The following is a 19,968-nucleotide window of genomic DNA, read 5'->3' as shown; positions in this document are numbered from 1 at the left end:
CTGGGGGCACAGTGTGCGGTATTACTTATCCCGGGGGCACAGTGTGCGGTATTACTTATCCCGGGGGCACAGTGTGCTGTATTACTTATCCTGGGGGCACAGTGTGCGGTATTACTTATCCCGGGGGCACAGTGTGTGGTATTACTTATCCCGGGGGCACAGTGTGCTGTATTACTTATCCCGGGGGCACAGTGTGCTGTATTACTTATCCCGGGGGCACAGTGTGCGGTATTACTTATCCTGGGGGCACAGTGTGCAGTATTACTTATCCCGGGAGCACAGTGTGCGGTATTATTTATCCCATGAGCACAGTGTGCGGTTTTACTTATCCTGGGGGCACAGTGTGCGGTATTACTTATCCTGGGGGCACAGTGTGCGGTATTACTTATCCTGGGGGCACAGTGTGCGGTATTACTTATCCTGGGGGCAGTGTGCGGTATTACCTATCCCGGGGGCACAGTGTGCGGTATTACTTATCCTGGGGGCACAGTGTGCGGTATTACTTATCCCGGGGGCACAGTGTGCGGTATTACTTATCCCGGGGGCACAGTGTGCGGTATTACTTATCCCGGGGGCACAGTGTGCGGTATTACTTATCCTGGGGGCACAGTGTGCGGTATTACTTATCCCGGGGGCACAGTGTGCGGTATTACTTATCCCGGGGGCACAGTGTGCTGTATTACTTATCCTGGGGGCACAGTGTGCGGTATTACTTATCCCGGGGGCACAGTGTGTGGTATTACTTATCCCGGGGGCACAGTGTGCTGTATTACTTATCCCGGGGGCACAGTGTGCTGTATTACTTATCCCGGGGGCACAGTGTGCGGTATTACTTATCCTGGGGGCACAGTGTGCAGTATTACTTATCCCGGGAGCACAGTGTGCGGTATTATTTATCCCATGAGCACAGTGTGCGGTTTTACTTATCCTGGGGGCACAGTGTGCGGTATTACTTATCCTGGGGGCACAGTGTGCGGTATTACTTATCCTGGGGGCACAGTGTGCGGTATTACTTATCCTGGGGGCACAGTGTGCAGTATTACTTATCCTGGGGGCACAGTGTGCGGTATTACTTATCCCATGAGCACAGTGTGCGGTATTACTTATCCCGGGGGCACAGTGTGCGGTATTACTTATCCCGGGGGCACAGTGTGCGGTATTACTTATCCTGGGGGCACAGTGTGCGGTATTACTTATCCCATGAGCACAGTGTGCAGTATTACTTATCCTGGGAGCACAGTGTGCAGTATTACTTATCCCGGGGGCACAGTGTGCGGTATTACTTATCCCGGGGGCACAGTGTGCGGTATTACTTATCCCGGGGCACAGTGTGCGGTATTACTTATCCTGGGGGCACAGTGTGCGGTATTACTTATCCTGGGGGCACAGTGTGCGGTATTACTTATCCTGGGGGCACAGTGTGCTGTATTACTTATCCCGGGGGCACAGTGTGCTGTATTACTTATCCTGGGGGCACAGTGTGCGGTATTACTTATCCCGGGGGCACAGTGTGTGGTATTACTTATCCCGGGGGCACAGTGTGCTGTATTACTTATCCCGGGGGCACAGTGTGCTGTATTACTTATCCCGGGGGCACAGTGTGCGGTATTACTTATCCTGGGGGCACAGTGTGCGGTATTACTTATCCCGGGAGCACAGTGTGCGGTATTATTTATCCCATGAGCACAGTGTGCGGTTTTACTTATCCTGGGGGCACAGTGTGCGGTATTACTTATCCTGGGGGCACAGTGTGCGGTATTACTTATCCTGGGGGCACAGTGTGCGGTATTACTTATCCTGGGGGCACAGTGTGCAGTATTACTTATCCTGGGGGCACAGTGTGCGGTATTACTTATCCCATGAGCACAGTGTGCGGTATTACTTATCCCGGGGGCACAGTGTGCGGTATTACTTATCCCGGGGGCACAGTGTGCGGTATTACTTATCCTGGGGGCACAGTGTGCGGTATTACTTATCCCATGAGCACAGTGTGCAGTATTACTTATCCTGGGAGCACAGTGTGCAGTATTACTTATCCCGGGGGCACAGTGTGCGGTATTACTTATCCCATGAGCACAGTGTGCGGTATTACTTATCCCGGGGGCACAGTGTGCGGTATTACTTATCCCGGGGCACAGTGTGCGGTATTACTTATCCTGGGGGCACAGTGTGCGGTATTACTTATCCTGGGGGCACAGTGTGCGGTATTACTTATCCTGGGGGCACAGTGTGCGGTATTACTTATCCCGGGGGCACAGTGTGCTGTATTACTTATCCTGGGGGCACAGTGTGCGGTATTACTTATCCTGGGGGCACAGTGTGCTGTATTACTTATCCTGGGGGTACAGTGTGCGGTATTACTTATCCCGGGGGCACAGTGTGCGGTATTACTTATCCTGGGGGCACAGTGTGCGGTATTACTTATCCCGGGGGCACAGTGTGCTGTATTACTTACCCTGGGGGCACAGAGTGCGGTATTACTTATCCTGGGGGCACAGTGTGCGGTATTACTTATCCCGGGGGCACAGTGTGCGGTATTACTTATCCCATGAGCACAGTGTGCGGTATTACCTATTATTTCGTGTGACCATGGCGGTGTCCTTGTCACACACACACACGGCCCTGCCTCCTGTCAGCTGTATGAGAACACGTCCTTACACAGGGTGTCACGCAGTAAGAAGCCCGGACACCCATGGGTCTATTACCAGGGACAGGAGACATGACACATCTGCAGGCGCAGAACATACGGACCAAGCCCAGCGGTCATACAGTCCGCATCCATCTTGTTGCCTAGTAACGAGTGAAGGAATCCGGAAGTGTATTGTGTGACTTCCGCCTTCCTTTCTGCCGTTCATGTCAGAACGTCCATCCCGCCGTCCTCATCCACGCGAGACCATTCTCACGATCCGCACGATGCGTGTTCTCCCGCGCCCTCACCCGTGTACAGCGCGATTATTATCTCTCTAATAACTGATACTTGCCCTTCAGCGTCACTAGGCCCCGCCTTTATGAACGTGACGTTTGAAGCCACGCCCCCAGTACACGTCACTGGCCCTTGACTGTGCCTGCTAGGTGCCGCCCGGTGTCTCCCGGTGTGTCGCCCCCGGCCGGTGCTCACCATGGCGGCCAGCGCCAAGCGGAAGCAGGAGGAGAAGCACCTGAAGCTGCTCCGGGAGATGACCAGCCTCCCGCACAACCGCAAGTGCTTCGACTGTGACCAGCGCGGCCCGACCTACGCCAATATGACGGCGGGGGCCTTCGTGTGCACGTCCTGCTCCGGCATCCTGTGAGTACCGGCTCCTGTACGGGCAGCGGCAGCTCGGGCCGGGAGGGTGGGGGCTGCGGGCAGGGACGGAGGCGACAGACAGACATACAGGGACGGAGGCGACAGACATACATACAGGGACGGAGGCTACATACATACATACATGCAGGGACGGAGGCTACATACAGACATGCAGGGACGGAGGCTACATACAGACATACATGCAGGGACGGAGGCGACAGACAGACATACAGGGACGGAGGCGACATACATACATACAGGGACGGAGGCGACAGACATACATGCAGGGACGGAGGCGACAGACAGGGTCGGAGGCTACATACAGACATACATGCAGGGACGGAGGCTACATACATACATGCAGGGACGGAGGCTACATACAGACATACATGCAGGGACGGAGGCTACATACATACATGCAGGGACGGAGGCTACATACATACATACATGCAGGGACGGAGGCTACATACATACATGCAGGGACGGAGGCTACATACATACATACATACATACATACATACATACATACTACATACATACATACATACATACATACATACATACATACATACATGCATGCATGCAGGGACGGAGGCTACAGACTGACATGCAGGGACGGAGGCTACATGCAAACATACATGCAGGGACGGAGGCTACATACAGACATGCAGGGACGGAGGCTACAGACAGGGTCGGAGGCTACATACATACATACATACAGACATACATGCAGGGACGGAGGCTACAGACATACATGCAGGGACGGAGGCTACAGACATACATGCAGGGACGGAGGCTACAGACATACATGCAGGGACGGAGGCTACAGACAGACATACATGCAGGGACGGAGGCTACATACATACATGCAGGGACGGAGGCTACATACATACATACATGCAGGGACGGAGGCTACATACATACATGCAGGGACGGAGGCTACATACATACATACATACATACATACATACATACTACATACATACATACATACATACATACATACATACATACATACATACATGCATGCATGCAGGGACGGAGGCTACAGACTGACATGCAGGGACGGAGGCTACATGCAAACATACATGCAGGGACGGAGGCTACATACAGACATGCAGGGACGGAGGCTACAGACAGGGTCGGAGGCTACATACATACATACATACAGACATACATGCAGGGACGGAGGCTACAGACATACATGCAGGGACGGAGGCTACAGACATACATGCAGGGACGGAGGCTACAGACATACATGCAGGGACGGAGGCTACAGACATACATGCAGGGACGGAGGCTACAGACAGACAGACATACAGGGACGGAGGCTACAGACAGGGTCAGAGGCTACATACATACACACATGCAGGGACGGAGGCTACATACAGGGTTGGAGGCTACATACATACACACATGCAGGGACGGAGGCTACATACATACATACATACATACATGCAGGGACGGAGGCTACAGACAGGGTCGGAGGCTACATACATACACACATGCAGGGACGGAGGCTACATACAGGGTTGGAGGCTACATACATACACACATGCAGGGACGGAGGCTACATACATACATACATACATACAGGGACGGAGGCTACAGACAGGGTCGGAGGCTACATACATACACACATGCAGGGACGGAGGCTACATACAGGGTTGGAGGCTACATACATACACACATGCAGGGACGGAGGCTACATACATACATACATGCAGGGACGGAGGCTACAGACAGGGTCGGAGGCTACATACATACACACATGCAGGGACGGAGGCTACATACAGGGTTGGAGGCTACATACATACACACATGCAGGGACGGAGGCTACATACATACATACATGCAGGGATGGAGGCGACAGACAGGGTCGGAGGCTACATACATACATACATACATACATACATACATACATACATACATACATACATACAGGGACGGAGGCTACATACATACATACATACATACATACATACATACAGGGACGGAGGCTACATACATACATACATACATGCATACATGCAGGGATGGAGGCTACATACAGACATACATGCAGGGACGGAGGATACATGCAGGGACGGAGGCTACATACAGACATACATGCAGGGACGGAGGATACATGCAGGGACGGAGGCTACATACAGACATACATGCGGGGACGGTTACATACAGACATACATGCAGGGACGGAGGCTACATACAGACAGACATGCAGGGACGGAGGCTACATACAGACATGCAGGGACGGAGGCTACATGCGGGGACGGAGGCTACATGCAGGCATGTGGGGACAGAGGCAACATGCATACAGTACAGACCAAAAGTTTGGACACACCTTCTCGTTTAAAGATTTTTCTACATTTTCATTACTATGAAAATTGTACATTCACACTGAAGGCATCAAAACTATGAATTAACACATGTGGAATTATATACTTAGCAAAAAAGTGTGAAACAACTGAAATTATGTCTTATATTCTAGGTTCTTCAAAGTAGCCACCTTTTGCTTTGATGACTGCTTTGCACACTCTTGGCATTCTCTTGATGAGCTTTTTTGTGCCCATTACTCTATATACACAGGGTGCTGGATCTTTAGTCCTGCTGTATACATACATGTGACCATTACTCTATATACACAGGGTGCTGGACCTTTAGTCCTGCTGTATACATACATGTGACCATTACTGTATATACACCAGGGTGCTGGATCTTTAGTCCTGCTGGATACATACATACGACCATTACTCTATATACACAGGGTGCTGGACCTTTAGTCCTGCTGTATACATACATGTGACCTTTTCTCTATATACACAGGGTGCTGGACCTTTAGTCCTGCTGGACACATACATGTAACCATTACTCTATATACACAGGGTGCTGGACCTTTAGTCCTGCTGTATACATACATGTGACCATTACTCTATATACACAGGGTGCTGGACCTTTAGTCCTGCTGTATACATACATGTGACCTTTTCTCTATATACACAGGGTGCTGGACCTTTAGTCCTGCTGGACACATACATGTGACCATTACTCTATATACGCAGGGTGCTGGACCTTTAGTCCTGCTGTATACATACATGTGACCATTACTCTATATACACAGGGTGCTGGACCTTTAGTCCTGCTGTATACATACATGTGACCATTACTCTATATACGCAGGGTGCTGGACCTTTAGTCCTGCTGTATACATACATGTGCCCATTACTCTATATACACAGGGTGCTGGACCTTTAGTCCTGCTGTATACATACATGTGACCATTACTCTATATACGCAGGGTGCTGGACCTTTAGTCCTGCTGTATACATACATGTGACCATTACTCTATATACGCAGGGTGCTGGACCTTTAGTCCTGCTGTATACATACATGTGCCCATTACTCTATACGCAGGGTGCTGGACCTTTAGTCCTGCTGTATACATACATGTGACCATTACTCTATATACGCAGGGTGCTGGACCTTTAGTCCTGCTGTATACATACATGTGACCATTACTCTATATACGCAGGGTGCTGGACCTTTAGTCCTGCTGTATACATACATGTGACCATTACTCTATATACACAGTGTGCTGGACCTTTAGTCCTGCTGTATACATACATGTGCCCATTACTCTATACGCAGGGTGCTGGACCTTTAGTCCTGCTGTATACATACATGTGACCATTACTCTATATACGCAGGGTGCTGGACCTTTAGTCCTGCTGTATACATACATGTGACCATTACTCTATATACGCAGGGTGCTGGACCTTTAGTCCTGCTGTATACATACATGTGCCCATTACTCTATACGCAGGGTGCTGGACCTTTAGTCCTGCTGTATACATACATGTGACCATTACTGTATATACACAGGGTGCTGGATCTTTAGTCCTGCTGGATACATACATACGACCATTACTCTATATACACAGGGTGCTGGACCTTTAGTCCTGCTGTATACATACATGTGACCTTTTCTCTATATACACAGGGTGCTGGACCTTTAGTCCTGCTGGACACATACATGTGACCATTACTCTATATACACAGGGTGCTGGACCTTTAGTCCTGCTGTATACATACATGTGACCATTACTCTATATACGCAGGGTGCTGGACCTTTAGTCCTGCTGTATACATACATGTGCCCATTACTCTATACGCAGGGTGCTGGACCTTTAGTCCTGCTGTATACATACATGTGACCATTACTCTATATACACAGGGTGCTGGACCTTTAGTCCTGCTGTATACATACATGTGACCATTACTGTATATACACAGGGTGCTGGATCTTTAGTCCTGCTGGATACATACATACGACCATTACTCTATATACACAGGGTGCTGGACCTTTAGTCCTGCTGTATACATACATGTGACCATTACTCTATATACACAGGGTGCTGGACCTTTAGTCCTGCTGTATACATACATGTGACCATTACTCTATATACGCAGGGTGCTGGACCTTTAGTCCTGCTGTATACATACATGTGCCCATTACTCTATACGCAGGGTGCTGGACCTTTAGTCCTGCTGTATACATACATGTGACCATTACTCTATATACGCAGGGTGCTGGACCTTTAGTCCTGCTGTATACATACATGTGACCATTACTCTATATACACAGTGTGCTGGACCTTTAGTCCTGCTGTATACCTGCACATTTTTCTCTCATACAGTATAGCTATGTTTCATGAATGCATTATTGCGATCGTTCTCATTCTTCATACAAAGTATAGCAATACACGTTCTCATACACACTGTACAGCATTTACACACATATTATGTGATACATGGATTACATTTCCCATACATGCTGCATACATGCACATTGTATAACTCATGTTCTTATAGCCTCACAGAACTATAATCCCTGTATTGCATCATCAATGTCTTGGTGGCAGCATCTTCCCACACTTCACATGTTCTCATACATTGTGCCTTCATGTTTTCTTCCCTATATACAAGTGCTTTTACTTTCTTACATATTGTACGGCTGCACACAGGCTCTCGTACTGAATACGTGCATGGATAGATGTTCTCAGTATTACTTATGGGTTCTCATACCTGGTACATGCTGTCAGCCCATGCCCTCGTACAGTATATACATGTGTTCTTCTACATCAGGGGTCCCCAAACTGTAGCTCCGGAGCCACATGTGGCTCATGGTCCCATGAATTGTGGCCCGCGGCTGTCTGTCAGCTTGGTGCATTGGCTCTAGTTCTAGCAAATAGGTATGAAGAGCACATCTGAATTTTGTGAGCAGCCCTGCACAGAAGAGCAGATCTGGATGCACATATACTAGTATTAGGGGTTTGAGATGATTGAAGTATGGTGCGCTGGAGACAAGATGACACCACCTGTCCGAGGAGATGTTTGAAGCTGGATGTGGCAGTGTCTTGGGAGTGCTTTATAGGAGAATACTGAATGGGGGTATTGTAGGAACCCTTAGGTCTTTGTATACTGCTTTGGGGTGATTGATTTTTGTGGAAATGCTTTACCATTATGCCTGTAATGGGGGCTTTGGTTGCCACTATTGTGAGGGGGCGGGAGCTGAATGTGGCTCACGACCTTCTCTCAGAGCTGACTGTGGCTCTCAAGGCCAGAAACGTTGGGGACCTCTGTTCTACATAAAGCTGTTCTCATGCTTCATTAATATGAAATGTAATGTATTCTCATTCTGATACTCTGCATATACGGTCTCATACACACAGTATGGGGATGTTCATATTTGCACAACTCACGCTCCCATCCGTCATTCCTAGGTAGGTACATACTGGGAGGACCATGGCTGTATTTGCTGTGTTTGGATGAGCGGCGCTATGTGTCATGGGACTTGGGTCACATAATGTGAATCACCCCTTGTATTGGCTCCGGGGGCTTTCATATCCTCCATGGAACGTGTCAGTCGCTGAGCAGCGTCACTTCCTCGGGGGCCATAATCACCAAGTGGTTTCTGTTGACAACTATAGATCTTCTTGGCTATTATCGTCATTGAATCTGCTCGTCTTCTGGAGAATTGTGACTTGTAGTTCTGCAGGTATTTCATTGAGTCCATCCCAGTAGTTTTCCTCCCTCAGGATCCAGATTCTGCGTTCTACTATTAAGGTCGGTCAGTTGTGTCCTCGTTGCTGATCATTCAGCCCCTGACTGTGCTGGTGACAGCCTTCGTCCTGGGTAGCTGCTGTATACAGATGAGTGACGTGTTGTCTTGCCGAGTGTTGGGCCTGAAATGAATGGGACACTATAGTGTCAGGAGCTTTATTGGTATCATGTTCTATGGGGATCTTTCAGGCAGGTTAGTCTTGATGACTGAGCTATAAATCCACCATGCAGCATTATTTTACAGCGCAGGATTTCCATGTAGGCAGGTAGCAGAGCGCAGAGGTCAGGACTATAGATGAACTGATTAACCCCAGGCCGCAGAGTTGCCTTCACGTTGACCCTCGTAATCATTCATAATTAAATACAAGGGCATTCATAAAGTGTCCATGGCCGTGTTCACCTTACTAAGCGATCGGCTGAACACTTTTTCACCCGGCACCAACGCCTCCCTTCTAGAAGCCTCCTACATGTGCATGCACGGTTTGGCCAAGCATCCACATGGTCTGTATGGGCATAGGGGACAAGGACCACAACCGGCTACTACGCCTTTTATATTTTGTAAGTGTTGTTGCATTGAATATTGATTTCCTATTTTTTTCTGTATTTCAAATAAACAGTTAAATGTCATCTAACGAATTAGGCTTTGGGGGTTTGTGGTGCCAGGTGTCCAGATGGATGGACGGCATGTACAGAGGAGCTGCCCAGACTACATATTAGTGTATGGCAGCAGTGAATAGAGGAATATTATCCGATTGTTCCTAAAATCAGTGGCCATCTACTAGAGGATAGGACATTTTCTGCTTCATTAATGGGTATAGTGTGTGATGCTTTATTGTCAGAATATGCCGTAAGTGTCTGATGGAGTCTCCACTGAATCCTGATTGGGGCTTACAGACGGCTATTTTGCCCGATGTGGAGGCTCACAATCCAGTTTACATGATGTGCTGCTGACAATCCCTGGTTATTATGTGGGTGTAATAGAGCCGATCAGTGGCATTGAGCAAATGATCTTTCGTCACTCGGTTGCTCTCCTCTTTTTCTTTGGACATTCATGATGAACGACCGTTCTGTAAGTTACCCACCCATGTAAAGGTATGACCTAGACTAGGTGCAGGCCGCATCTGTGAGCATTGTCTGACACACACACTCCGGAGGTATGCGACTGACAGTGGCCACGGTCAGGACGGTGCCTCAACAGCCATACACCAAAGGGACCCACTGTAAAATAGAAATACAGAATACTGCATGCTTTGTGCATTAACCCTCTGTGTAAGAAAGGTTAGGCTGCATGGATTTCCTATATATTTTATGCAGACTGAGACCAAAAGACCCCACTTTTGGCCTGTCTGTTGAATGGTGGTCTATGGGAACATTACAATATGTTGTGAAAATATATTCTGTAGGCGAAGTGCACAGGCGCAGCATGAACCTCACCCAACTACTCTGCCCAGCACTGGTGTCTGGAATGCAAAGGCTATGGCAGCCAATATCAGAGAAACAAGGATCGGACATGTTCTGTTTCAACATGTCCGATCCTTTCATCTGATTGGAGGGATCAGCAGTTATCGCCAGTGTCTCATTATGTGTCTCAATTATGGAGATACATAGAATTCATTTTATTTTTAAAACCTATCAATGAAAGACAACCCAAAAAGGTGAGAAGCAGAGATCCGGGTGCTCTGACTGGTGCCCTGATGGGCTGACAATCTATTGGGAGGGGGGAAATAGTGGGTCGGGGGTTGCAGCAGCTCCGGTGAGAGGTTGGTAACATTACCGTTTTCCCACCATCTTGGCTTTTTGTAGACGCTCCAATGCTTCCTAGTTTCAGCTGTGGGTGGCGGGTTGGGAATGTCACCACCTTCCCCTCAGACTGCAGGCAGGGAATAGTTTTTCTCATGGGGTCTTTCTTCTGCGATTCCACATCTCGTTAGGTACCATGAAAAGGCCGGGTGTTAATTGGCAATCGCGCTCTTAATCCTGTTTTTCCTTGACGACATGTTGTGATGTGCGGAGTTGGCATAAGACCCCACGTTTGCGTCCCGCTGGCACCCGGTGGTGTGATCGCGGTGCTGGACGCCACTGATCTGTTCTGCGCTTTCTGGGAAAGCGATGTCAGTGTCACAGAATCGCTGGGTGGATGGTTAATAATACGGGCTGATGGGCTGTTCCTGGCACCGGCTACATCGAATGTTTTAGGCAAAATCTCTTTTTGAGTGATTGCGGTGTTAACTCTTCCTTAGCTGGTTTAATGATTTCTGAATGCCTCCTGCTGTGGGGGAAAAAAAGAGAAATATTGGCCAGCTATGGTAATTGTAATATTAAAGTGTTTGGTAAGTTGTGGAGAAACCGGAAATAAAGGGAAGATGGGGAAGGAAAAGTTAGTTCTTGGAAGCCAAACATCAATGGAAGGATAAGAGGAAAGGTTTGCCCATCCATTCAGCAAGCCACGTTCTGTAGTCCCGGAATTGTTTTCTTTCCATGCTGTTGGGATGTTCCGGCTGACTTTACACTGCGCCTTGAATTGTGAAGTTGGAGGTATACTGTACATCGGGAAGATTTACCGATCTGATGGATGTCTCCCAATGTATTGTGCCATAAAGATAATATTCAGTGGCAACCTATGTGTAAAAACCAGACATATACCAGCCAGACTTGGGTTACTTTCACACATCAGCTATTGCTGTCAGGCACAATCCGGCAAATTTTTGGAAAAACGGGTCCAGCAAAAGTTGCTGCCGGATTCGTTTTTTTTCTCATAGAGTTGTATTACCGCTGGATTGCGACAGATGTCCTCACGTTTCATCCGTTTTTTTGCCGGATCCGTCGAAAATTCTTTTTCCGGCAGCCGGAGAAAACTGACATAGGAATGTTTTGTTTTTTTTCTGTCTGGCGAAAAAACGGCCAGCGATGGATCCGGCCAAAAACGTATGAAACGTGATGTGAAATGATGGAATCCGAGGATCGATTTCGTTTTTTTTTACACAAATCATGCATTTTCCATTCAAATCATGAATTTTCTGTTACATTTTATCTCTTCAGCTTCTTTTTGAGAAGTGTTAGATTTTATATGGGCAATTAAAAAAATAAAAAAAAAATTGGTGGAGGTAACTGGCGCCCACCTCATTGCTCCAGCGTGGGGGTTTCCAGGTTTAAAGGAACACGTTGTTTCGTTTAGGTTTCTTCGACCTAGGGAGAGTTATCACAGAATATTCGGGGCCTCGTTCGAGCGACTCCCTGTAGTTGTGGCCATGTGTCAATAGTGCAGAGTGTGGCTGACAAAGTCGTCATACACTAGGCCACAACTTCCACCGCCATTACGACACCCATTCTCCAGTCCCTGAGTAGAGTCCCTTTTTTGCGTTGGTGCTCGGCAGCTGATAATGTGCCAAGGTCACTAAGACTGTTGAGCCTTGTAATGAATTTATTGCATCTTTACTCCAGCGCACGCTGCGTGTAAAAGCCATGCTTGTCGTTGTCTAGGGATATTACTGTACCTGATTGTAGCAGTGTAAATGTACTGAGTGCGGACAGAACGAGCAGGCTTTGGCTGTTTCAGTATCGGTAAGGGCGCAGTCAGACGGCCATCAGAGCGCAGTGCACGGACTGGCCGGCGGCTCTGCCCACAGTTACAGCTGTCACGCTCTGGTTGGTGACAGTCGGCCAGTCCGCGCGCTGCCTTCCTAGCTCTGCGCCATTTATACTTCTGACTGCGCCCTTCCTTACGGACCAGCTGTGGAGTAAATGTCTTATATTGTTCTGCTGCATTGAGAATAGCAGCCCTGACGGTCCTGCCGAACAGGTTGTATTGATGTAAACACACTCCATGTTTTCTCTGTTAATACTTAGCCCCGTGCTAGTCACATAGCTGTGCCGTCAGCTGCCCTATCCACCAATCTGTACGATTAGCATACTCCTTTCTGCAGGATCCAGGTTGGAAAGTGACAGCCTAGCAGATTTCCTACAATGCCCCCTCCCAGTACGGTTGTGAGACCTGGGAATTCCAGCGATACCAGTGCCGGATCCTTCCTTACTATGTATATTCCTCCGGGGCTGAGACCCATCTGCAGTGACTTACACCTGCTGTACATTACAAGCCTGGCGGCCACAGACATGAAGCTGCAGTCTGCAGTCAGCCGCCTTGTAGACAGAAGAGACTCTAGGTGTTTGGTTTTTTTTCTCTTATGGTCATAAACATGATTCCATAAGGGTAAATCTGCAATTGTCCCATTTATCTGATGGGCTTGCAGAAAGCTGTGTACTGGTTGCCACCAAAACAACCGCCTCCAGATGGGTGCGATAGATTTACAGTTGCACATATTTCAGAAACCTCTGGCGGTGTGGATTCATTCTTATGCTTTGTTTAGGAGGCTTAGGGAAGGAACAGGTCAGGTGAGAAATGGTGTCTGGAGACCATATGGTATAGAGCTAAAAAGAGCCGAGCAGACATGGAGATTCCGCATAGTTATTCTCTGAAATCCGGGCACATTTTATCAGTCGGGTATTGAGATTTTCTCAGCCAAAACTAGGACTGGGTCATAAAGGGATAGGAAAGGGCGGACACTGCTGTTCCTCATATATAGACAGATTGAGCAGGACCGCCCACTGGACTCCTGTTCAGTGATTTCGATAAATGACCAGCACATCTAAGCTAGTGTGAACAGATGCCAACCAAAAACATAACTATAAAAAGCTATAAGGCTGCATCACAAATTGCGAAGAATGATTACCGTGGAATATTGAAACTGCAATACTGCCATATAAAATGGGAAAACGCTATACAATGTATATAGGAAATATTAATCTGCAAAATTGCTGTGATAAATGACAGTAAAAAAGGTACTTGGTGCATAGATTGGCCTATATATGTATGAGCCCCTTTCCCTCGTCAAGGCGTCCTTCAAAGTTGGGTCCCTGTCCTGATATCTTACCTTTCCTGGGCAAAAAGCCCACAATGAATGGACCAGCTAAGGACTTAAAATCATCTGTGGTTGATGGGAGTGGGAGTGCACAAATGTTCGAGTCGTCATTCTTAGCAATTCATGGTGCAACCTTATAGTTTACCTTCTGCATGATATCTGTTTTACTTGTGCGTCCCCTCTATGGCTCCCCAAAAATGGACGGCACACGGAGGACAATCATGTCTGAACACACCTTAGCCCAGAGGTAGCGTGGTAGAGAAATGGCAGCACAAAGTGATGGCGGCGTTTTCTAGGTAGGCGTTAGGAACCAGTTGGCAGGCGTTGTTTTGGCTACATGCGGACTCCTACTCCTATCTAGAAATAGAAATGTCTCCATAACAAATGCACACTGACAATTGGACGGCTGGGTCACGTCCAGACCTGGAGGGTTAGACACTTCTGGTCGTTTTTGGGACTGTTTTTAGTTTTATTTTTTTAATTTCTGGACCTACCTCTCAGGCGCTGATGTTTTTGTTACGTTTTGAAATGGAAAATTTGGTGCTAGAGAACCATTATGGATACATCTTTAAACAGAGAATGAAACAAGATGGCCCCTTCACCCGAAGAAGGTACCGTATAGAAGTTTTTCATGACGTGCATGGCCCTGTGTGCGCCTGACCTCACGTTACATTACCGGCGGGGGACTTGGTATCTGAGTAACCGGGTGCAGAGACTCTGGCTGAGTTTTGTCGGTCATCTGAACTTTTTTTTTTTTCCTTAATTCTTTAAATGTTTTTTGGAAAGTCTGTTTAGCTTGGAATCCTTCAGCATGACGTAGTGTTACTGGTAGGTTACACCCAAACAACTCTGGATGTTCATTATAGCAATGCGTTACTTCTCAGTTTCGACCTGATAGACAAGGGATTTAGCCCCGCTCCTCTTCTACGATGTGGGCTTATTATGACTTGTGTACTACAAGTGCCAGCAAGCAATCTCGCACCCTAAAATGACATCAGAAGTCCTGATGGCTGCACATAAAGCAGCAGCTGTGCTGTGGGAGTGTGTGGTGCGGGCGCTCCTCGCCGGTGCGCTGGCGTCACCTCTGCTGGAGGTTTCGGGGTCTCTCGAGCTTGTCTTTCACCTCTGTAGCTTGGCAGTGCCTGGGTGCACCTGGAGCAGGCAGATTTATGCTTGTAGAGCTGCTGGCAGCCGTCTCCGGCACATATTTTCTTGCATGTGCAGATCATTCCTGGCAATGCCAGCGGGCATACTCCCACACAGACGGTGTAAGTCACCTGGGCTTCTCCACTATTCGGTGCCTGCAGACTGTGCCTGGGGTATTGCTGGGCATTAGCCTGCTGTGCGTCCTCTCTCTGTCCACTTGTCTGTCCACAAATGCCCAACCTGCTGATACAGTACAAGTCCTCTGTCGGGTCCTTATTTCTGCATTGGTGTCACATGCAGAATATAAATATAAAGTGTGTTATTAGATCGCCATATTGTCAGCCAGCAATAGGTCAGCTATTCGTATTGGTTTTCACAGATTCTTCCCACACAAGTATATTAATCGGTTAATCGACTACTTACAAAATTAGTTCTAGCACAATATGTGGTTAGATGTAGGGAAATTAGATTGTGAGCCCCTCTGGAGACGGACGGTCGCTGCACAGCCCCATGGTGTATGTTGTCACTGTCCCCGTAATTGCAAATTGATGTTGGGCAGAAAATCCAGCGTATTTGGTTACTGTTTTCCCAATTGCATAATAAAGTCCCTAGAGCTGGTTCATTGTAATTGCCCAGCAATATGGAAACTGGATCCCCCTCTCAAATTTCTTAAATTTGATTGGGCAACTATGTTCTTCCATTTTCTTGCACCAGTTTTGATAAATCTCCCTGATTGTTGTAAAGCAACCCACTGACTGTCTGCAGCCCCCTCACTCCCCCATGCTGGGTATGGGACTATACTACTCACTGTTAGGCCGGGGTCACACTTGCGTGTGCAATGCGACAAACTCGCGCATCAATACCCGGGACCGGAGTGTGCAGCTGCATGTATGTGTATGCAGCTGAACGCTCCGGTCCGAACCGCCGGCGGCACTGCCCGGTATTTAGGCGAGAGACTCGCATTGCACACGCAAGTGTGACCCCGGCCTTAGCGTGAATGAACGCAGTGCAGATTTGCTGCAAATCTTCTGTGCGGATTTGTGGTACTAAAATATGCTCCGATTTGTAAAGAAGCTGTAGTACATAGAGCACAAGGTGGTTAGACAAAAGGTGAACGTAAAACTTTAGGGTGCGTGCCCACAATTAGTAATAGCTGCGGGTATGCAGTGTCAATGCCACAGAGGCCAGATGTTACAGCATAGTGGATGGGATTTCTATGTGTGCAAAGTCGCCTGTGGATCACCCGCAGAAACTGCCATGCAATGCAGCGTCTTTCAGGATCGCATGTCAATTACTCTCGCGGAGACCATACATACATACATACATACATACATACATACATACATACATACATACATACATACATACATACATACATACATTATAAAGGCCTCCTCCCGTGCACCATATATACAGTGCGTACACTATAAAGGCCTCCTCCCGTGCACCATATATACAGTGCGTACGCTATAAAGGCCTCCTCCCGGGCCCCATATATACAGTATGTACACTATAAAGGCCTCCTCCCGTGCACCATATATACAGTACGTGCGCTATAAAGGCCTCCTCCCGTGCACCATATATACAGTACGTGCGCTATAAAGGCCTCCTCCCGTGCACCATATATACAGTACGTACACTATAAAGGCCTCCTCCCGTGCCCCATATATACAGTATGTACACTATAAAGGCCTCCTCCTGTGCCCCATATACAGTACGTACACTATAAAGGCCTCCTCCTGGGCACCATATATACAGTACGTACACTATAAAGGCCTCCTCCTGGGCACCATATATACAGTACGTACACTATAAAGGCCTCCTCCCGTGCACCATATATACAGTACGTACACTATAAAGGCCTCCTCCCGTGCCCCATATATACAGTGCGTACACTATAAAGGCCTCCTCCCGTGCCCCATATATACAGTGCGTACACTATAAAGGCCTCCTCCCGTGCACCATATATACAGTACGTACACTATAAAGGCCTCCTCTTGGGCACCATATATACAGTACGTACACTATAAAGGCCTCCTCCTGTGCCCCATATATACAGTGCGTACACTATAAAGGCCTCCTCCTGTGCCCCATATATACAGTGCGTACACTATAAAGGCCTCCTCCTGTGCCCCATATATACAGTATGTACACTATAAAGGCCTCCTGTGCCCCATATATACAGTATGTACACTATAAAGGCCTCCTCCTGTGCCCCATATATACAGTACGTACACTATAAAGGCCTCCTCCCGTGCCCCATATATACAGTACGTACACTATAAAGGCCTCCTCCTGTGCCCCATATACAGTGCGTACACTATAAAGGCCTCCTGTGCCCCATATATACAGTATGTACACTATAAAGGCCTCCTCCTGTGCCCCATATATACAGTACGTACACTATAAAGGCCTCCTCCTGTGCCCCATATATACAGTGCGTACACTATAAAGGCCTCCTCCTGGGCCCCATATATACAGTATGTACACTATAAAGGCCTCCTCCTGTGCCCCATATATACAGTGCGTACACTATAAAGGCCTCCTCCCGTGCCCCATATATACAGTACGTACACTATAAAGGCCTCCTCCTGTGCCCCATATATACAGTATGTACACTATAAAGGCCTCCTCCCGTGCCCCATATATACAGTGCGTACACTATAAAGGCCTCCTCCTGGGCACCATATATACAGTACGTACACTATAAAGGCCTCCTCCTGTGCCCCATATATACAGTATGTACACTATAAAGGCCTCCTCCCGTGCCCCATATATACAGTGCGTACACTATAAAGGCCTCCTCCTGGGCACCATATATACAGTACGTACACTATAAAGGCCTCCTCCTGTGCACCATATATACAGTGCGTACACTATAAAGGCCTCCTCCTGTGCACCATATATACAGTGCGTACACTATAAAGGCCTCCTCCTGGGCACCATATATACAGTACGTACACTATAAAGGCCTCCTCCCGTGCCCCATATATACAGTGCGTACACTATAAAGGCCTCCTCCCGTGCCCCATATATACAGTACGTACACTATAAAGGCCTCCTCCTGTGCCCCATATATACAGTATGTACACTATAAAGGCCTCCTCCCGTGCCCCATATATACAGTGCGTACACTATAAAGGCCTCCTCCTGTGCCCCATATATACAGTGCGTACACTATAAAGGCCTCCTCCCGTGCCCCATATATACAGTACGTACACTATAAAGGCCTCCTCCCGTGCCCCATATATACAGTACGTACACTATAAAGGCCTCCTCCTGTGCCCCATATATACAGTACGTACACTATAAAGGCCTCCTCCTGTGCCCCATATATACAGTACGTACACTATAAAGGCCTCCTCCCGTGCACCATATATACAGTATGTACACTATAAAGGCCTCCTCCCGTGCCCCATATATACAGTGCGTACACTATAAAGGCCTCCTCCCGTGCACCATATATACAGTACGTACACTATAAAGGCCTCCTCCTGTGCCCCATATATACAGTATGTACACTATAAAGGCCTCCTCCTGTGCACCATATATACAGTATGTACACTATAAAGGCCTCCTCCTGTGCACCATATATACAGTACGTACACTATAAAGGCCTCCTCCTGTGCCCCATATATACAGTACGTACACTATAAAGGCCTCCTCCTGTGCCCCATATATACAGTACGTACACTATAAAGGCCTCCTCCCGTGCACCATATATACAGTATGTACACTATAAAGGCCTCCTCCTGTGCACCATATATACAGGACGTACACTATAAAGGCCTCCTCCTGTGCCCCATATACAGTACGTACACTATAAAGGCCTCCTCCTGTGCACCATATATACAGTACGTACACTATAAAGGCCTCCTCCCGTGCACCATATATACAGTATGTACACTATAAAGGCCTCCTCCTGGGCACCATATATACAGTACGTACACTATAAAGGCCTCCTCCCGTGCACCATATATACAGTACGTACACTATAAAGGCCTCCTCCTGTGCCCCATATATACAGTACGTACACTATAAAGGCCTCCTCCTGTGCCCCATATATACAGTATGTACACTATAAAGGCCTCCTCCCGTGCACCATATATACAGTACGTACACTATAAAGGCCTCCTCCTGTGCCCCATATATACAGTATGTACACTATAAAGGCCTCCTCCCGTGCACCATATATACAGTACGTACACTATAAAGGCCTCCTCCTGTGCCCCATATATACAGTATGTACACTATAAAGGCCTCCTCCCGTGCACCATATATACAGTACGTACACTATAAAGGCCTCCTCCCGTGCACCATATATACAGTACGTACACTATAAAGGCCTCCTCCTGTGCCCCATATATACAGTACGTACACTATAAAGGCCTCCTCCCGTGCACCATATATACAGTACGTACACTATAAAGGCCTCCTCCTGTGCACCATATATACAGTACGTACACTATAAAGGCCTCCTCCTGGGCACCATATATA

General features: G+C 47.8%; 1 protein-coding gene and 1 long non-coding RNA gene across 13 annotated transcripts in view; one reads left to right on the top strand and one right to left on the bottom strand.

Moving 5' to 3' along the window:
* Positions 1-3,110, bottom strand: part of LOC143808463 (uncharacterized) — a 56,078-nt gene extending 52,968 nt beyond the window's left edge. For 2 of the 3 annotated variants that reach the window (XR_013221958.1, XR_013221959.1), the window contains exon 1: positions 2,572-2,705. This is a non-coding gene — a long non-coding RNA (uncharacterized LOC143808463). Of the gene's footprint in view, positions 1-2,571; positions 2,706-2,981 lie in introns of those variants that run through there. The other variant, XR_013221960.1, reaches the window with a different exon arrangement.
* Positions 2,835-19,968, top strand: part of AGFG1 (ArfGAP with FG repeats 1) — a 64,876-nt gene continuing 47,742 nt past the window's right edge. For 6 of the 10 annotated variants that reach the window (XM_077291160.1, XM_077291155.1, XM_077291152.1 and 3 more), the window contains exon 1: positions 2,982-3,286. In XM_077291160.1, coding sequence (XP_077147275.1) covers positions 3,120-3,286 — 167 coding nt within the window. In that variant the 5' untranslated portion in view covers positions 2,982-3,119. Of the gene's footprint in view, positions 3,287-19,968 lie in introns of all 10 variants that reach the window. The other 4 variants (XM_077291157.1, XM_077291156.1, XM_077291154.1 and 1 more) reach the window with 3 other exon arrangements.

The sequence above is a fragment of the Ranitomeya variabilis genome, chromosome 2 (assembly GCF_051348905.1).
Source record: "Ranitomeya variabilis isolate aRanVar5 chromosome 2, aRanVar5.hap1, whole genome shotgun sequence".
NCBI classification, from domain to species: domain Eukaryota; kingdom Metazoa; phylum Chordata; class Amphibia; order Anura; family Dendrobatidae; genus Ranitomeya; species Ranitomeya variabilis.
The sequence above is the reverse complement of the archived record's forward strand: the minus strand, read 5'-3'. Positions and strand labels throughout refer to the sequence as shown.